General features: G+C 40.2%; 1 protein-coding gene across 3 annotated transcripts in view; it reads left to right on the top strand.

Annotated features, from left to right (window-relative positions):
- Window positions 1–9,902, top strand: part of LOC133608103 (flotillin-2a) — a 49,000-nt gene extending 39,098 nt beyond the window's left edge. For all 3 annotated transcript variants that reach the window (XM_061963304.2, XM_061963303.2, XM_061961939.2), the window contains 6 exons: window positions 846–959; window positions 1,031–1,150; window positions 1,223–1,437; window positions 2,620–2,803; window positions 5,100–5,249; window positions 6,125–9,902. In XM_061963304.2, coding sequence (XP_061819288.1) covers window positions 846–959; window positions 1,031–1,150; window positions 1,223–1,437; window positions 2,620–2,803; window positions 5,100–5,249; window positions 6,125–6,166 — 825 coding nt within the window. In that variant the 3' untranslated portion in view covers window positions 6,167–9,902. The remainder of the gene's footprint in view (window positions 1–845; window positions 960–1,030; window positions 1,151–1,222; window positions 1,438–2,619; window positions 2,804–5,099; window positions 5,250–6,124) is intronic.
- The last annotated feature ends 9,262 nt before the right edge of the window (window positions 9,903–19,164 follow it).

The following is a 19,164-nucleotide window of genomic DNA, read 5'->3' as shown; positions in this document are numbered from 1 at the left end:
AGCATGTCCTGCGTGGCATGGTTGCTGGCCAAGCCAGCAACCTGAGGGTTCCTGGTTCGATCCCTGGCTTCCACCATCCTTGTCACGTCTGTTGTATCCTTGGGCAAGACACTACACCCTTGCTCCTGAAGGGTTGTATGGCAGCTCCCGCCATCAGTGTGTGAATGGGTGTATGTGGAAATAGTGTCAAAGCGCTTTGAGTACGGTACCTTGAAGGTAGAAAAGCGTATACAAGTTTAACCCATTTACCATTCCTTCGAGTGCTCCTTTGTCAAACACACCATCAACAGCAGCTTCTCCATATTTTCATGGATAAATAAATGTTTAGATTTAGACTGTTTCTGCTGTAGTATGGTGCGGACTAGCAACTATATGCTCAAATTGCTTCCCCAAGTTAGCCACATGCTCGGCCCTTTTTCTTATGGTTTATTTTTTTAATTCAATATATATCATCCATGTCTTCTCAACGCTGTCCTTCACTCACTTTTTTTCCCTTACAATGTTTGGAAAGACAAAGTTATGTCGATCTCTAGCTATAAGCTAATGCTTGCGAGTAAAACCAACTAATGGTGGGGAAGCTTGTAACTCAAATTTTTGCTTGCAACTTAAAGCATTAACAATTAGCTCTTATGTCAAAGCGCTCTTAAGTTAACTCTAAATGCTAATATGCTTTTCTGTTTTTGAAAAAAGAATGTCATCTTTAATTGTATTTTTAGAATAAGCCTTGGCTCAATAAAATGTGATGTGATAAGATGTGAGTGGCAAATGACCTCGGGGTCGTTTTTCAGACAGCCCTGCCATACATATGTGATGACCAAACTGATGATCTTGATTCTTTTTGACAGGATGTGTATGACAAAGTGGAGTATCTGAGCTCACTTGGCAAAACGCAGACAGCTGCAGTGCAAAGGGATGCAGACATCGGCGTGGCAGAGGCAGAGAGAGATGCTGGAATCAGGGTAAACACAATTACATTTGCAAGAGCTGATTACAGGACAAATGGCAAGGTCATTTCACTTTTTTTCTACAGGAAGCCGAGTGTAAGAAAGAAATGATGGATGTTAAGTTCTTAGCAGATACAAAAATGGCTGATTCCAAGCGAGAGCTGGAAATGCAGAGAGCAGCCTTCAATCAGGAAGTGAACACGAAGGTATTTAGAGGAGTAGATCAGACGGAATGTATTTCTGTGAGCAAAGCCTAAAAAGCCACTTTCTCTTTACAGAAAGCAGAAGCTCAGCTTGCTTATGAGCTGCAAGCAGCCAAAGAGCAGCAGAAGATCCGTCTGGAAGAAATTGAAATCGAAGTGGTCCAGAGGAAGAAGCAGATCAAGATTGAGGAGAAGGAGATTGACCGCACTGACAAGGAGCTCATTGCCACTGTGAAAAGGCCTGCTGAGGCAGAAGCCTACAGGATGCAGCAGCTGGCTGAGGGACAGAAGTGAGTGGTCATTTGCTCACTTTTATTATAATGTTAAATTGTAAAAGGCTGGAGTGCCATTTCCGAGTTGGGGAGGAGATCTTGCCCAAAGTGGAGGAGTTCAAGTACCTCGGAGTCTTGCTTATGAATGAGGGCAGCGTGGATCTTAAGATCAACAGGCAGATCAGTGCGGCGTATGCAGTGATATGCACCCTCAATCGATCCGTTGTGGTGAAAAAGGAGCTAAGCCGGAAGGCAAAGCTTTCAATTTACCGGACGATCTACGTTCCTATCCTGATCTATGGTCATGAACTTTGGGTTATGACTGAAAGGACAAGCTCATGGGTACAAGCGGCCAGAATGAGTTTCCTCCGTCGGGTGGCGGGGCTCTCCCTTAGAAATAGGGTGAGAAGCTCTATCATGTTGGAGGAGCTCAGAGTGAAGCCGCCGCTCCTCCACATTGAGAGGAGCCAGATTAGGTGGCTCAGGCATCAGGGTGGACACTCTAACCACTAGGCCACTGAGTAGGCTGTTTTAGTAACATTCTTAGTGTGCAGCTCAAACGAGAGAATTGGGTTGAATATAGTGCCGAGATTCTTCACTGAGTCACTTATTTCAATTGTTTTATTGTTGAATTTCAATGTGGTAACTCTAAACAAGTGCCTGTGTCTAGCAGGACCGATAATGAACATCTCTGTTTTCTTTGCGTTAAAATGCAAAACATTGCTGGACATCCATTATTTATTTCATTAAGACACACCTCCAGATGATTACAATCTGGCGTGTTGGTCAGTTTAAGGGACATATAAAGTTGACTGTCATCAGTATAACAGTGAAAGCTAACACCATATTTGCGTATTATGTCGCCTGTTGGATGGATGGATAAATGGATGGATGGGGGGGAAAAAAATAACTGCCAAAAATGAGAGGACTCAAAAGGTGTGCCTTGAGGAGTATCTCGGTTATGTAAATCACAAGTTTGGACCCCAGTGTTCTATGTTTGTGAGCAAGGTTAAAATGTCAATGTAAGGGTCTGCCAATGTGTTTACACTGGTTCAAGTTCCTCTATACAACAGGAGCACTCCAGTGCTTTTAGGAATTTGTTGCAAAAATGTTTATCCCATGTTTTGAACTGAACTCACCAGTTAAATAGTCCTGTTCTAGAATGACAGCCATGGATGTCATTTTATTAACCTCCACCAGGATGAAGACGGTCCTTACAGCCCAGGCTGAGGCAGAGAAGATCCGCTTCATCGGCGAAGCAGAGGCTGCCTCCATCGAAGCTGTGGGCAAGGCTGAGGCTGAGAAAATGAGGCTGAAGGCTGAAGCTTACCAGCAATACGGCGCTGCTGCCAAGACAGCCTTGGTCCTGGAGGCTCTGCCCATAGTCAGTATTTTCGATTCGATTCAATTCCGATTCTTGGGGTGACGATTCGATTCAGAATCGATTCTCAGTTCAACACAATTCTCATAATACATTATTTGGTATATAGATTATAAAAATCCATTTTCTATGCAGGTTACAAAAGCTCCTCTTGGCTGCTGACGTATGATTTATACACGCAAAGTTGGCCTAAAAAAATATTTTTTTTAAATTGTATTTTTAACATTTTATTAACGAAAAACACAGAATGTTAATCTGATAAAAGAAAAAAAGAGCATCCCCAACTCCAACCCAATCCCAGTTTTACAATACTTAAGATATGAATTTACAAAGCAATTGAGAAGACATACAAATACAATACTTTTAAATACATTACTTAAAAAAAGGAAATCCAACAATGAATAAAAAAACCATTATCAATTATAATAATTGTTATATCAATAATAGTTGTTTTAATGTTTTTAATCCAAAAATGTTTTCTTAAAAAAAAAACAATTGCAAAATCCATTCTCGAAAATCATGTATCGATTTAGAATCTGAAAAAATTTAAATCAAGATCTGTATGTCCAATCAATTTTTTTGAGCACCCCTGTCGAACTGTGTAAAATCGTATTTCTAAAATCCCAAAAAGGAATATGTTTGAGTAACTGACAATTTTGCGCAACACATGCAAATTTGCCTCCAGTATTTTGGAAAGAAAATTACTTTTATGCAAAGCGACCAATATACCTGAGACTTTGGGGAATAATGGTACACACAAATTTTAAGTTTTTTTTGTACGATTTAATAACATTTTAATGGGTTTTGTTTTTTGGGGGTTCGTCCTGTATGTTACATACGTTCATACAGTGCATCCGGAAAGTATTCAGAGCTCTTCACTTTTTCCACATTTTGTTACATTACAGCCTTATTCTAAAATGGAATAAATTCATTTTGTCCTCAAAATTTGACAGACAATGTACATTTTTTTATTTTTATTTTGCAAATTTATTAAAAATAGAAAAAACTACCAGTAAAAAAAAATCATATGTACATAAGTATTCACACCATTTGCTCAATACTTTGTTGATGCACCTACAATTACAGCCTCAAGTCTTTTTGAATATAATGCCTCAAGCTTGGCACACCTATCTTTGGACAGTTTCGCCCATTCTTCTTTGCAGCACCTTTCAAGCTCCTTCAGGTTGGATGGGAAGTGTCGGTTTTCATCCAGCATGTCTCTGTACATTGTTGCATTTTTCTTTTCCTCTATCCTGACTAGTCTCCCAGTTCCTGCCACTGAAAAACATCCCCACAGCATGATGCTGCCAACACCATGCTTCACTGTAGAGATGGTCTTGGCCTGGTAATGATCAGTGCCTGGTTTTTTCCAAACATGACGCCTGACATTCATGCCAAAGAGTTCAATCTTTGTCTCATCAGACAAGATAATTTTGTTTCTCATTGTCTGAGAGTCTTTCAGGTGCATTTTGGCAAACGTTTTACTAAGAACGGTTTCTGTCTGGCCACTTTATAATACAGGCCTGATTGGTGGATTGCTACAGAGATGGTTGTCCTTCTGGAAGGTTCTCCTCTCTCCAGAGAGCATTACTTTAGCTCAGACAGTGACCATCGGGTTCTTGGTCACCTCCCTGACTAGACTAAGATGAATGCAGCAATGTACAGAGACATCCTGGATGAAAACCAACGCTTCCCATCCAACCTGATGGAGCTTAAGAGGTGCTGCTAAGAGGAATGGGCAAAGCTGCCCAAAGATAGTTGTGGCATTGTATTTAAAAATAATTGAGGCTGTAATTTCTGCCAAAGGTACATCGACAAAAGTATTGAGCAAAGCCTGTGAACACTTATGTACATGTGATTTTTTTATTTTTTTTTTATGAATTTGTAAACAGTTCTTGAAACACCTTTTCACGTTGTCAATACGGTGTATTGTCTGTAGAGTTTTGAGGACAAAAAGGAATTTATTCCATTTTGGACTAATCCTGTAACAAAACAAAATGTGGAAAAAGGGAAGTACTGTGAATACTTACCAAAAGCACTGTAGACTTTCAGACTTACAAGAAAAAATGTGACCCTGAAGGGCAAAAATTATCAAATAAATGGGAGGTAAATAATGTATTTAGACCCTTTAGTCAACATTCCCTCTGTTGTCTGCTCAATAGAGGATATAGAGGAATAGATAAGTGAAGATTTTCATAACTAAATGCTTATCAAAATACATTAAATTGAAATAATGTTAGCTCTTTTATTCCTGTCAGTGTTTGCCTTACGCTTACAAATGTTCACTGTGTGTCGCTAGATTGCCAGCAAGGTGGCTGCACCGTTGGCCAAGACCAATGAGATTGTTATCCTGAGTGGTGAAAGCAGCCGTGTTACAGGAGAGTTGAACCGTCTGTTAGCTGAACTCCCAGTTTCTGTCAACGCCCTCACCGGAGTAGATCTGACCAAGGTAAGTGTGGCTGCTCAGCAGAAACCATTATTTTTTACTGTCTTATCTCGATGTTGGATATGCTTGGCTGCCACCAATAAGGCAACCGCAAATGAAAGCTCCATGGGTAAAAGGACAAAGCAAGAAAGAAAAAGGCACAAGCAGCAGTAAGGAATAATTCAAAAAATAAGGCTGAATTCACTCAAAAATAGTACCGTCGATCCCTGCTATGGGAAAAACGGCGGATAATAGACGCACCTTTAAAAAACCCTTATTGTTCACATACTTGGGAAATAAGAGCCAATATTATGTTTTGCTTTTGTTTAAACATGTTGCACTACTGTTTTTCATGTAATAAATGAGAATATGGTAATTTTTTTATTATTTAATTGATATTGTTACACTGCTATCCTGTTATGACTATAATTGTGATAAGAAAATGTCATCATTCAGTGATATTGAAAAATGTATAGTTTTGAAAAAATAATACAACTGAAAATGGTAGCCGCTAAATTAGGAGACTGTTTACCTTGTTTTAAAATGGTTCTATTATTTATATGCTAAATAATATATTGTGATATAGATTATCGCAAAAAGATGCAGTATTATAACGCCCATCTTTTTTTGTTCTTGACTTAGCAATTTAAGTCCAAATTCAAACAAACGATACAAAAAGTATTTACAGTCTGTATGCTGTGACCCCAGTAGAAAGTGGATGAATAGATGCGTAATTATTTCTAGTAGCATACTAACAAAGCTACACCTGCCATTACTGTGCACTAGAGGGCGCTGTAGTTCCATGTGTATTAATAACGTCTGCCATTGCTTTTCTTCCAGTATATTGATATTAACTCCATGGTCCGCTAACAGCATCTTTTTTTCCACTCCTGCCACAGATTCCTCTGCTGCAGAAGATGACCAGCCAAGCCGCCGTCTAATGAATCTGAAACCTTCACCATAAACAATATCTGCCTCAAGCATGACAACACTTTCTGACCTACTTATGCAACTGCCACAAACACCAAACTAGTCTAGTTGTATTTTTGTTTTTTCCCCCTTCTTAAGACAAAAATCTCCAGATTAGTCAATCAGGATTTTATGCTGCAGTCCCGTTCAATTCAACATCCTGTGTGTGTGTGCGCGCGCGTGCGTCTGTGTGTGCGTGTGTATTTTCTATTGTGTTTTAGAAAGAGAACACACCGATTGTGCTGGCAAAAATCCCCCCCAAAATCTTAAATGTTGTCTCATCTCCAAAGCTGTTTTAGTGCCGCAGCACTTCTGTCAGGTTGCGATGCTATTTCATTCAAAGTGTGCCAGCCCCACCTCGTGGTTACACCACTTTTCTGATCGTTGTTAGCTTTTTCCTCGCCTCGCTTGTCCTCCTCCTCCTCTTCTTCTTGGTCTGTGCTGTGCCTGTCAAATCACCACTCAAGTGCCCTAACCTTTTAGGACGGTGGTTTGGCCTCAAATGTGGTTCAGCTGCCTTTACTAACACACTACTTGTGTTTTAGGAAGGATGGCCTTAAGTGACCGAGGACATGTACTGAGTACCAGCAGGTCTCCCATCACTAGTACCTCATGTAGCATGTTGTAGACGCTCAGGGCCATTCACTCTTCGCTTCTTTTTACCTTCTCGCACTAAAAATGACCGTTTTTTTAGAATGTTTACACAGTACTGCAGTCCTGTGTTTTGTTGTATTTACAGTAATGCTAGTAACTAACAGTCGCATGTACACAGCAGATTAACGTGACAAGCATCAACCTTTTTTTTTTACTCTAACATGTAAATTGCTGGTAAATGCAAACATTTGATAAAGAAGTAGAGACATGAGCTGTCTATTCGTACAGTAGGAAGGGGATTCATATGGCCTCGTTAATCGTGTTTCACCTGACACATGAAACGTGATGACTTGGGGAGGGTTGCACTATTCACTTTAGCCGACAGATGACAGAGTGTTGAATACCTTTAAATGTGTTTTGTGGCACGTCCAACTTTGACCACCAATGTGAGTTGCTTTGTAGAGTGGCGCTTTCCATTGTTTTCCGATGACTGCTTTGCAAAATGACTAAGCCCCATCTTCCTCTCACAGGGGATCCATCCAGGAATGAGGCCATATGAAGCCCCCCCTACTGTACCATGTCTACATGTATGTGCGCAGGTGTGAATTCTGTCAAGTCTGTGTTTCCCAACCTATTGAGCCGAGGCACATATTTTACATTGGACACATCTCACTTCATACAGGATGATGAAGCTTCTGCCATATATTTAATAGTGCTGTCAAATGATGACATTTTTTAATCAGATGAATCACACTTTTGGATTTCAATTTATTGTGATTAATCACAGGTTACATAATATAAATTAACTTGAATAAAGAGCCCAATATTTGGACACATTCAATTTTACAGTCAGAATGTCATCCAGGAACATTGTTCAAATGTGTTACTGTAATGCACGCCATTTATTTGTCCAGAATGTGCTAACACTTTTATCTTAAGTCCAGTCTGGGTTTATTTTGCAGTGAGCACAACATCTTGGCACTGACAAATGCATCGACCTTATTACAACTACTTGTGAGATAAATTGTGTGATTAATCTGCTTGATTAACGCGATTATTTGTTTGTGACTAATCACGTGTTAACTTGTTATTTTATGACAGCCGTGGTATTTAATTTTCTGCCTGTGACCTGTGAACAGATACTGCGTGTTGTAGTGAATATGTACCGTATTTTTCGGAGTATAAGTCGCACCCGCCGAAAATGCGTAATAAAGAAGGAAAAATATATATATAAGTCGCATTTTTTGGGGACATTTATTTGATAAAACCCAACACCAAGAATAGACATTTGAAAGAAAATTTAAAATAAATAAAGAATAGTGAACAACAGGCTGAATAAGTGTACGTTTTATGAGGCATAAATAACCAACTGAGAAGGTGCCTGGTATGTTAACGTAACATATTATGGTAAGAGTCATTCAAATAACTATAGCATATAGAACATGCTATACGTTTACCAAACAATCTGTCACTCCTATTCGCTAAATCCCATGAAATCTTATACGTCTAGTCTCTTACGTGAATGAGCTAAATAATATTATTTGATATTTTACGGTAATGTGTTAATAATTTCACACATAAGTCGCTCCTGAGTATAAGTCGCACCCCCGGCCAAATTATGAAAAAAACTGCGATTTATAGTCCAAAAAATACGGTAATCATTTTTAGACCAATTGAGTGTATTTAATAGTGCTGTCAAATGATTGCCTGTTTTAATCAGAGTAATCACACTTTTGAATTTATGAATTTACGTTATGCTCGTACATAATTTAAACTAACTTTAAAAAGACCCCAACATTTGGACATGAATGCAGTTTTACTGTCAGGATGTCATTAAATGCACTTCTGCACATGTGATTAATCCGTGTGTATACATGATTATTGTAATGTTTTTTTGTGATTATTAACATGAGTTAACTCGTTATTTTTGACAGCCCTAATGTTTAATTTTGCTGCCTGTGAACTTTGAACAAATACTGCGTCTTAGATGTAGTTAATAAATTAGACTTTTTGGACCAATTAGGTGTATTTAAATGTGCTGTCAAATGATGAATTATTTTAATCATAATAATTACACTTTTGAATTTAGTTTATGGTAATTAATCACAGGTTATTACACGCTTTATGATTTAAACTAACTTTAAAAAGACCCCAACATTTGGACATAAATGCACTTTTACTGTCAGGATGTCGTTAAATGCACTTCTACACATGTATTTTATCTTCGTATATAAATGATTATTGTAATAACATTATGTGATTAATCACATTGACTTAACTCATTATTTTTGACAGCCCTAATTTTCAATCATTCTGTAAATCAATACTGTGTATTATTTTTAGTAAATAAATAATCATTTTAGAACCTATTAAGTGAAATTTGATTTAAAAAAATGTATGTGCCTCGGCGCAGTAGTTGGGAATCACTCACATTTCACCCTTTCTGCTTCTCTGTGACTGACTTAGTCGGTTTGTGTGAAATCTATAGAAGACAAAAGGTTTCTAGCTTACAAATATTTAGTTTGTAGAGGAAACAATTTGTTTTGTACACAGTGCCTTTGTCAAAAAAAAAAAAAAAAGAGTCATTTTATTGTTACTATTATTATCCTACTCATCTTCTTGCTCAGCTGTTCATTGTAACGTATAGACAATGTAAACATGCTAATCTGCATCATTTCCTTTTGTACTTGTTCAGCGTCATACATTTGATAACATCACACATGGGAACACATCAATTACGTACGTCGCTGCAAGAATTTAGAGTTAACCGTTGCTATTTTTGTCATATTCGCAGCAGCTATATTTAGTCATTGTTTTGGCCAGTATATTTTTGTGCCAAAAATTGCTTTGTGTTACTCCAAGTAAACATTTTGGATGAAGACCAAACTTAGACCTATGCCTTAACTCTCATTTGAAAACATCCAAATCATTCGTATGTTGTGACAAAAAAAAAAAAAAAAGTATCGTACTAAAATTGTGGATTTCTAGTTATGCGTCCTATGTAACACTGACCTTTTGAAAAGTAGATCCAGCATGGCGTTTGATGCATGTGTTCATGTTATTCTGTGTTGTGCGCCATCCTCTAATAAAAGATATACTGTACACAAACATCAATCAATCAATCAATGTTTATTTATATAGCCCTAAATCACAAGTGTCTCAAAGGTCTGCACAAGCCACAACGACATCCTCGGTACAAAGCCCACATAAGGGCAAGGAAAAACTCACCTCAGTGGGACGTCAATGTGAATGACTATGAGAAACCTTGGAGAGGACCGCATATGTGGGTAACCCCCCCCCCCCCACCCCCCTCTAGGGGAGACCGAAAGCAATGGATGTCGAGTGGGTCTGACATAATATTGTGAGAGTCCAGTCCATAGTGGATCCAACATAATAGTAAGAGTCCAGTCCATAGTGGGGCCAGCAGGACACCATCCCGAGCGGAGACGGGTCAGCAGCGCAGAGATGTTCCCAACCGATGCACAGGCGAGCGGTCCACCCTGGGTCCCAACTCTGGACAGCCAGCACTTCATCCATGGCCACCGGACCTGTGCCCCCCCCCCCCTCCACAAGAAAGAGGGGAGCAGAGGAGAAAAGAAAAGAAACGGCAGATCAACTGGTCTAACAGGGGGGCTATTTAAAGGCTAGAGTATACAAATGAGTTTTAAGATGGGACTTAAATGCTTCTACTGAGGTAGCATCTCTAATTGTTACCGGGACGGCATTCCATAGTACTGGAGCCCGAATAGAAAACGCTCTATAGCCCGCAGACTTTCTTTGGGCTCTGGGAATCACTAATAAGCCGGAGTTCTTTGAACGCAGATTTCTTGCCAGGACATATGGTACAATGCAATCGACAAGATAGGACGGAGCTAGACCGTGTAGTATTATATACGTAAGTAGTAAAACCTTAAAGTCACATCTTAAGTGCACAGGAAGCCAGTGCAGGTGAGCCAGTATATATGATCAAACTTTCTTGTTCTTGTCAAAAGTCTAGCAGCCGCATTTTGTACCAATTGTAGTCTTTTAATGCTAGACATAGGAAGACCCGAAAATAATACGTTACAGTAGTCGAGACGAGACGTAACGAACGCATGAATAATGATCTCAGCGTTGCTAGTGGATAAAATAGAACGAATTTTAGCGATATTACGGAGATGAAAGAAGGCCGTTTTAGTAACACTCTTAATGTGTGATTCAAAGGAGAGAGTTGGGTCGAAGATAATACCCAGATTCTTTACTGATTCGCCTTGTGTAATTGTTTGGTTGTCAAATGTTAAGGTGGTATTATTAAATAAATGTCGGTGTTTAGCAGGACCGATAATCAGCATTTCCGTTTTCTTGGCGTTGAGTTGCAAGAAGTTAGCGGACATCCATTGTTTAATTTCATTAAGACACGCCTCCAGCTGACTACAATCCGGCGTGTTGGTCAGCTTTAGGGGCATGTAGAGTTGGGTGTCATCAGCATAACAATGAAAGCTAACACCGTATTTGCGTATGATGTCGCCTAGCGGCAGCATGTAAATACTAAAGAATGCAGGGCCAAGAACCGAACCCTGAGGAACTCCGCACGTTACCTTAACATAGTCCGAGGTCACATTATTATGGGAGACGCATTGCATCCTGTCAGTAAGATAAGAGTTAAACCACGACAAAGCTAAGTCTGACATACCAATACGTGTTTTGATACGCTCTAATAAAATATTATGATCGACGGTATCGAAAGCAGCGCTAAGATCAAGAAGCAGCAACATAGATGACGCATCAGAATCCATCGTTAGCAGTAGATCATTAGTCATTTTTGCGAGGGCTGTCTCCGTAGAGTGATTTGCCCTGAAACCGGATTGAAAAGGTTCACAGAGATTGTTAGACACTAAGTGTTCATTTAGCTGCTGTGCGACAATTTTTTCGAGGATTTTCGAAATAAAGAGAAGGTGGGACACCGGTCGGTAGTTTACCATGAGGTCAGGATCAAGGTTAGGTCTTTTGAGCAGAGGATGAATAACCGCTTTCTTGAATGCTAGGGGAACAGTGCCAGAGGAAAGTGATAAGTTTATAATATTTAGCACTGATGGACCTAATAATACAAAAAGCTCCTTGATAAGTTTCCCAGGAAGTGGGTCAAGTAAACATGTTGTTTGTTTTATCCCACTTACACGCCGTAATATTTCCTCTAATGTTATTTCATCAAAAAGAGAGAGACTATTTTGTATTGCAGTATCCGTCGTAGATACAGTTGTATCTGTGTTAATAGAACCCAGTTGTAGCTGGGATGCGTTGTCTTTAATCTCCTTTCCAATGAGTTCAATTTTCTTATTAAAGAAATTCATAAAGTCATCTGCCGAGTGGGTGGAGCTATTGGGAGGAGTCCCTTATTGGGTTAGCGATGCTACTGTACTAAACAAAAATTTAGGGTCGTTTTTGTTGAGGCGGATGAGATTCGAGTAATATTTAGCTTTAGCTAAGGTAAGCATGCGTTTATACGATATTAAACTATCACTCCATGCTTGATGGAAAACCTCAAGCTTGGTCGCGCGCCATTTGCGTTCCAACTTTCTACATGATCATTTATGAGCTCTGGTTTCTTCTGTAAACCATGGGGTGCGCCTTTTAGGGGCCCTTTTTTTGTTTTAGCGGTGCTATACTATCAATGTATAACACACCTCTTTGTTTCCTTGTGTCAAAATATACACTCCAAACATTACAATATTGGCGGTCACTCGAACGAGTATGACGATCCTCCTGGTAGGGGTGTATCCCTTTATGGAGGATGCCTGTGCTTTGTTTAGAGTGGGGAGACTGGTGCACAGACAGTCATCACACCATCCTTGACAGAATCGGGTCAGGGTCCAGTGGCATGGAGTCCAAGACGACTGGGGACCCTTTTCTGCTGCAGCCTTCTTCCGCCATCGCAGCCGTTGTGGTAGTTCTTAAATCTACCGTCTTCCGCCTGCTCCGCCGTTGAGGTCTTCACCGTATCCCTGGCTAGGGGGCAGTCAGGTACTAGGCCTTTGCCAAGGGCCACCTGGGGTAACAGTAGTAAAGGGGTTAACCTCCTAGTGCCCCAAGACCCCATAGAGGAGCCTCCACTGCCGGATGAATAAACTATTTTCCTCTGTGAACCATACAAACATATTTATCTGTGGTGATTTTAACATTGATTTGTTAAATCTAACCAAGCAAAAAAACGCATAAAAGATATGCAGTTGGTATCTTTATTGATCTAAAAAAAAAAGCCTTTGATATCATTAATCATTCAATTCTACTAGATAAGATGGAACGATATGGAATTAGGGGGCTGGCTGGAGACTGGTCAAAAAGGTATTTAAAAAGGAGGGTACAGTTTGTAAAAATGGGTCGATTGTGAGCAAAAATCCCAACACAATGAAACCCAGGATAGCCCAATGGTTAAGCCTGCTGCCTCTTACTCAGTAATACTGGGTTCAAATTCATAACTTGCAATATATAGTTTTTTGTTTCACCTCTATAGTAGTTCACATTTGTATATGAGCCTAAATAAGTCCTCGATGGGACCCAGGATAGCTCAATGGTCAACACCGTGGGCTTCTAATAGAGAGGTACTGGGTTCAAACCCTATACATTAATCTTGCTGTATGACAACATACTGTACATTGGGGGGGGGGGGTGTCTCATCTCCCCCACACAGAGTAATGTTATGTGCTAGTTGCTTGAGTAACATCCATCCATCCATCCATTTTCTACCGCTTGTCTCGTTCGGGGTCGTGGGGGGTGCCGGAGCCTATCTCAGCTGCATTCGGGCGGAATACGGGGTACACCCTGGACAAGTCGCCAGCTCATCACAGGGCCAACATATAGTTGAAAAATGAAGTAAATGCTAAAGATAATTATCATCAAAAATAAATAGTGAAATAGTCAATGATGACACTTTAGGGGTTACCTGTGAGTGTGAGAGAGAGTGTGTGAGTATAATTCCTGAGGTGGGTGGGAATAAGAGTAGAAAGTTCATAATACTTAATTGTAATCAGATTTTTGAAAAAAGTTAATTAAATAATTATTTTAACATCACATGTGAGAGGTGACACCGCCACAATATATGTCACTTTGATGCCTCCAGCCACAGTTGTGTAAGTTTCAGATCAACCTGACCAGGATCTGAGTCAACAGTCTTAACCACTGGGCTATCCTAGGTCTTGTGAAGAAAACATTTTGTTCCATACACAAATGTAATCGAGGACATCTTGCTCAGTAAAGGATGATGGAGGTGGAACAAAACACAGTCAACCAGAGTGGGGTTTGAACCCAGTACCTTTCATTCCAAGTCAACAGTCTTAACCACTGAGCTATTCCAGGTCAGATGTTAGAGGAGTTTGTCAGAGTGTGTGTGAGTGTAGTTCATAGAAGAACGTTAATATTTGAGGGCGTTGATTGATTGATTGATTGAAACTTTTATTAGTAGATTGCACAGTACAGTACATCCATCCATCCATTTTCTACCGCTTATTCCCTTCGGGGTCGCGGGGGGTGCTGGAGCCTATCTCAGCTACAATCGGGCAGAAGGCGGGGTACACCCTGTACAAGTCGCCACCTCATCACAGGGCCAACACAGATAGACAGACAACATTCACACTCACATTCACACACTAGGGCCAATTTAGTGTTGCCAATCAACCTATCCCCAGGTGCATGTTTTTGGAGGTGGGAGGAAGCCGGAGTACCCGGAGGGAACCCACGCAGTCACGGGGAGAACATGCAAACTCCACACAGAAAGATCCCGAGCCTGGGATTGAACCCCAGACTACTCAGCACCTTCGTATTGTGAGGCAGACGCACAAACCCCATATTCCATACAATTGACCACTAAATGGTAACACCCGAATAAGTTTTTCAACTTGTTTAAGTCAGGGTCCACGTAAATCAATTCATGGTAACCACTGAGCTCTCCTGGGTTAGTAATTCATCCATCCCATCCATTTTCAACCGCTTATTCCCTTCGGGGTCGCGGGGGGTGCTGGAGCCTATCTCAGCTACAATCGGGCAGAAGGCGGGGTACACCCTGGACAAGTCGCCACCTCATCACAGGGCCAACACAGATAGACAGACAACATTCACACTCACATTCACACACTAGGGCCAATTTAGTGTTGCCAATCAACCTATCATGTCCTGTTACAATCCACTTGTGTTGGGGCCAATTGACCTTTACCTAAGACCCGCCACCCTTCATGGTGGACTTGCACCAAGCAAGACCGGTTAGTAATTCAAATAGGTTAATTGCAATTGGATAATAAAAAAAAGACATACAAAATAATCAAATGTTAGCTAATATATGCTACACCATTTAGAAAAATATGCCCATCTTAGCTGCGTGTAATAGCTCACAAATCACTGTATAATGTAATATGATATAATATAATAATATTTGTCATTATTAATGAGGCAGCACGGGGAAACAGTGGTTAGCATTTGTGCCTCACATCAAGAAGGTCCTAGGTTTGATAAAGTGTGGAGTTTGCATGTTTTCCCTGTAACTTACCAAAGCTCCAGAGTTTTGTTTCACCCCACCAGCCCAATATTAGCATGCTAACATCAGCTAGCTAGCATGCTAACTTTTTTTTTTTTTTTTTTTTTAGCTAGTTTTGCAACCATTTACCCCAGAGTCATATAACTTGGTATGTGACACTTGTTAACTGTTTGCATGCAAATGTTAGCATGCTAGTAAGCTAACATTTGCATGTTAACTTTTTCAGCTAATTTTACACTTATTTCTCTACTTCCGCAGCCATTCACCTTGGAGTCACATAACTTGGTATGTGAAACATGCTAACTGTTAGCACACATGCTACATGTTAGCATGTTAATGTTAGGAGGCTAATGTTTTAGGCTAGCTCTGTAGCTCCTTTTGTACGATTATGCCTAAAACTCACTCGGCACCATCTTAAAAGTACGCCGACTTCCGGCAACCCCCGACTTAAACAAGTTGAAAAACTTATTTGGGTGTTACCATTTAGTGGTCAATTGTACGGAATATGTACTTCACTGTGCAATCTACTAATAAAAGTCTCAATCAATCAGGTCCAGGGCACAGATAGCAGGCCCATCAAAATTTCCGTGGGAATTTTCGAGTTATATATACAATACATTTAACTGACAAAACAAAAAATATATTTGGGAAAATTAACATAGACGAGAACAAAAATAAATATCCATCTCGTTCCGCAAGTATCGATCCAATACTGATACTGCCCTTGGTATCGAGACTATTGGTACATGGGACTGAGGCTGTAGGGCAGGTGGTATAAAGCTCCAACATGCGTAAACGGTAAATGGGTTATACTTGTATCGCGCTTTTCTACGACACTATATCCACATTCACCCATTCACACACACATTCACACACTGATGGCGGGAGCTGCCATGCAAGGCCCTAACCACGACCCATCAGGAGCAAGGGTGAAGTGTCTTGCTCAAGGACACAACGGACGTGACTAGGATGGTAGAAGGTGGGGATTGAACCAGGAACCCTCAGATTGCTGGCACGGCTACTCTCCCAACTCTGCCATATGTTTATCGTAAAACGTTGGAATGGATTAGCACCTATGCCCAGATCCTCACCAAAATGATTCTTCTTTGATCCACTGCCAGCGCTATACAACATCATTGTTATGTTCTCATCCTCATCCTTAATTTTTACTGGCTTCAAATAACTGCTGTGACAAAGGTGATCAAAAGAACAAAATGAGGTGTGGCCAAGTGAAAGTCCAACTAAATGCAGTAATAATAATTTTGTCTTTATTTCATGTTCAAAAAGTGAGAATTATTGTATACATACGACTTTTTTGGTTTTATTTTTGAAATATCAGCTGGAATAAACAATTTTTACAGAGGAAAATAGTTTTATTGCATCAGGAAAAGTTCCTAATACAACAGCAAAGACAAGAGTTCTTCCCCTGCCATGAAGTTGTCATGTTGCGCAACACAGGAGAAGTCGAGTAGTGGTGATTATTGAGGTTCTTTACAAAATGTCAGCAAAACATTTGGACTCCCTGAAGCCGCTCGGGGGTTGAAATGCGCTGAAAAAAAGGCGAGCATTTTTGCAGCAGATAAGTTAGCGCAAGACTGATCCACCCTGATGTTGTCTTTATCTGGGCCTGCAGGAGCGCCCATGATTCACCCACCCGGGCGCCACACCCTATCTCGGGAGTGTTACTATGGAAACAGGTCGGGTTTGGTCTAATGATCGTACACACAAATATAAGAACACACATTCTGACTTTTTGCCATATTTTATTATGTTACAGCTTTAATCCGAAATGGAATCATTTATTTGTATTATCCAAATTCTGATCCAAATAATCCTAATGTTTTCAGATGTACAAACCCCGTTTCCATATGAGTTGGGAAATTGTGTTAGATGTAAATATAAACGGAATACAATGATTTGCAAATCATTTTCAACCCATATTCAGTTGAATATGCTACAAAGATAACATATTTGATGTTCAAACTGATCAAAAAAATTTTTTTTGCAAATAATCATTAACTTTAGAATTTGATGCCAGCAACACGTGACAAAGAAGTTGGGAAAGGTGTCAATAAATACTGATAAAGTTGAGGAATGCTCATCAAACACTTATTTGGAACATCCCACAGGTGAACAGGCAAATTGGGAACAGGTGGGTGCCATGATTGGGTATAAAAGTAGATTCCATGAAATGCTCGGTCATTCACAAACAAGGATGGGGCGAGGGTCACCACTTTGTCAACAAATGCGTGAGCAAATTGTTGAACAGTTTAAGAAACAACTTTCTCAACCAGTTATTGCAAGGAATTTAGGGATTTCACCATCTACGGTCCGTAATATCATCAAAGGGTTCAGAGAATCAGGAGAAGTCACTGCACGTAAGCAGCTAAGCCCGTGACCTTCGATCCCTCAGGCTGTACTGCATCAACAAGCGACATCAGTGTGTAAAGGATATCACCACATGGGCTCAGGAACACTTCAGAAACCCACTGCCATTAACTACAGTTGGTCGCTACATCTGTAAGTACAAGTTAAAACTCTCCTATGCAAGGCGAAAACCGTTTATCAACAACACCCAGAAATGCCGTCGGCTTCGCTAGGCCTGAGCTCATCTAAGATGGACTGATACAAAGTGGAAAAGTGTTCTTTGGTCTGACAAGTCCACATTTCAAATTGTTTTTGGAAACTGTGGACGTCGTCTCCTCCGGACCAAAGAAGAAAAGAACCATCCGGATTGTTAAAGGCGCAAAGTGTAAAAGCCAGCATCTGTGATGGTATGGGGGTGTATTAGTGCCCAAGACATGGGTAACTTACACATCTGTGAAGGCGCCATTAATGCTGAAAGGTACATACAGGTTTTGGAGCAACATATGTTGCCATCCAAGCAACGTTACCATGGACGCCCCTGCTTATTTCAGCAAGACAATGCCAAGCCACGTGTTACATCAACGTGGCTTCATAGTAAAAGAGTGCGGGTACCAGACTGGCCTGCCTGTAGTCCAGACCTGTCTCCCATTGAAAATGTGTGGCGCATTATGAAGCCTAAAATACCACAACGAAGACCCCCGGACTGTTGAACAACTTAAGCTGTACATCAAGCAAGAATGGGAAAGAATTCCACCTGAGAAGCTTAAAAAATGTGTCTCCTCAGTTCCCAAACATTTACTGAGTGTTGTTAAAAGGAAAGGCCATGTAACACAGTGGTGAACATGCCCTTTCCCAACTACTTTGGCACGTGTTGCAGCCATGAAATTCTAAGTTAATTATTATTTGCAAAAAAAAAAAAAGTTTATCAGTTTGAACATCAAATATGTTTTCTTTGTAGTGCATTCAATTGAATATGGGTTGAAAAGGATTTGCAAATCATTGTATTCCGTTTATATTTACATCTAACACAATTTCCCAACTCATATGGAAATGGGGTTTGTAATAATAGTCGTACATAAAACTAATAATGTACATCACTAACATAAGAAGTATTCACAGCTTGTGTTGTACTCTAACGCGCACAATTATTCAACCCTTCTTTGTCAAAAAGTGACCCCCAGGGTAGATTGCCATTATTTGTGGCTAGACTCTAGTATTCGTGTTAGAACGATACACAAACTCGGGGCCGCGACAAATCTTTTCTGACACACCTGGTATTGGTTTTTCTCCTCCTGGTAAGAGATTAAAAGTTTTGACCATGACAAACGTTTGATAGAGATGCAGACAGATGTGCGGTAAGTCGGATAAAAACCTCAATTTGCGGGAAATAAGTGGGGAAAGTCAGACTTGTCGAGATTGTCACCATGCTGACAAGTTCCACTTTATTAAAGCAGAGCCACATAAGATTCAAATAAAGAATCATATTAAAAAAGACGTAATATTATT

The sequence above is a fragment of the Nerophis lumbriciformis genome, linkage group LG09 (genome assembly GCF_033978685.3).
Source record: "Nerophis lumbriciformis linkage group LG09, RoL_Nlum_v2.1, whole genome shotgun sequence".
Taxonomy (NCBI): Eukaryota; Metazoa; Chordata; class Actinopteri; order Syngnathiformes; family Syngnathidae; genus Nerophis; species Nerophis lumbriciformis.
The sequence above is the reverse complement of the archived record's forward strand: the minus strand, read 5'-3'. Positions and strand labels throughout refer to the sequence as shown.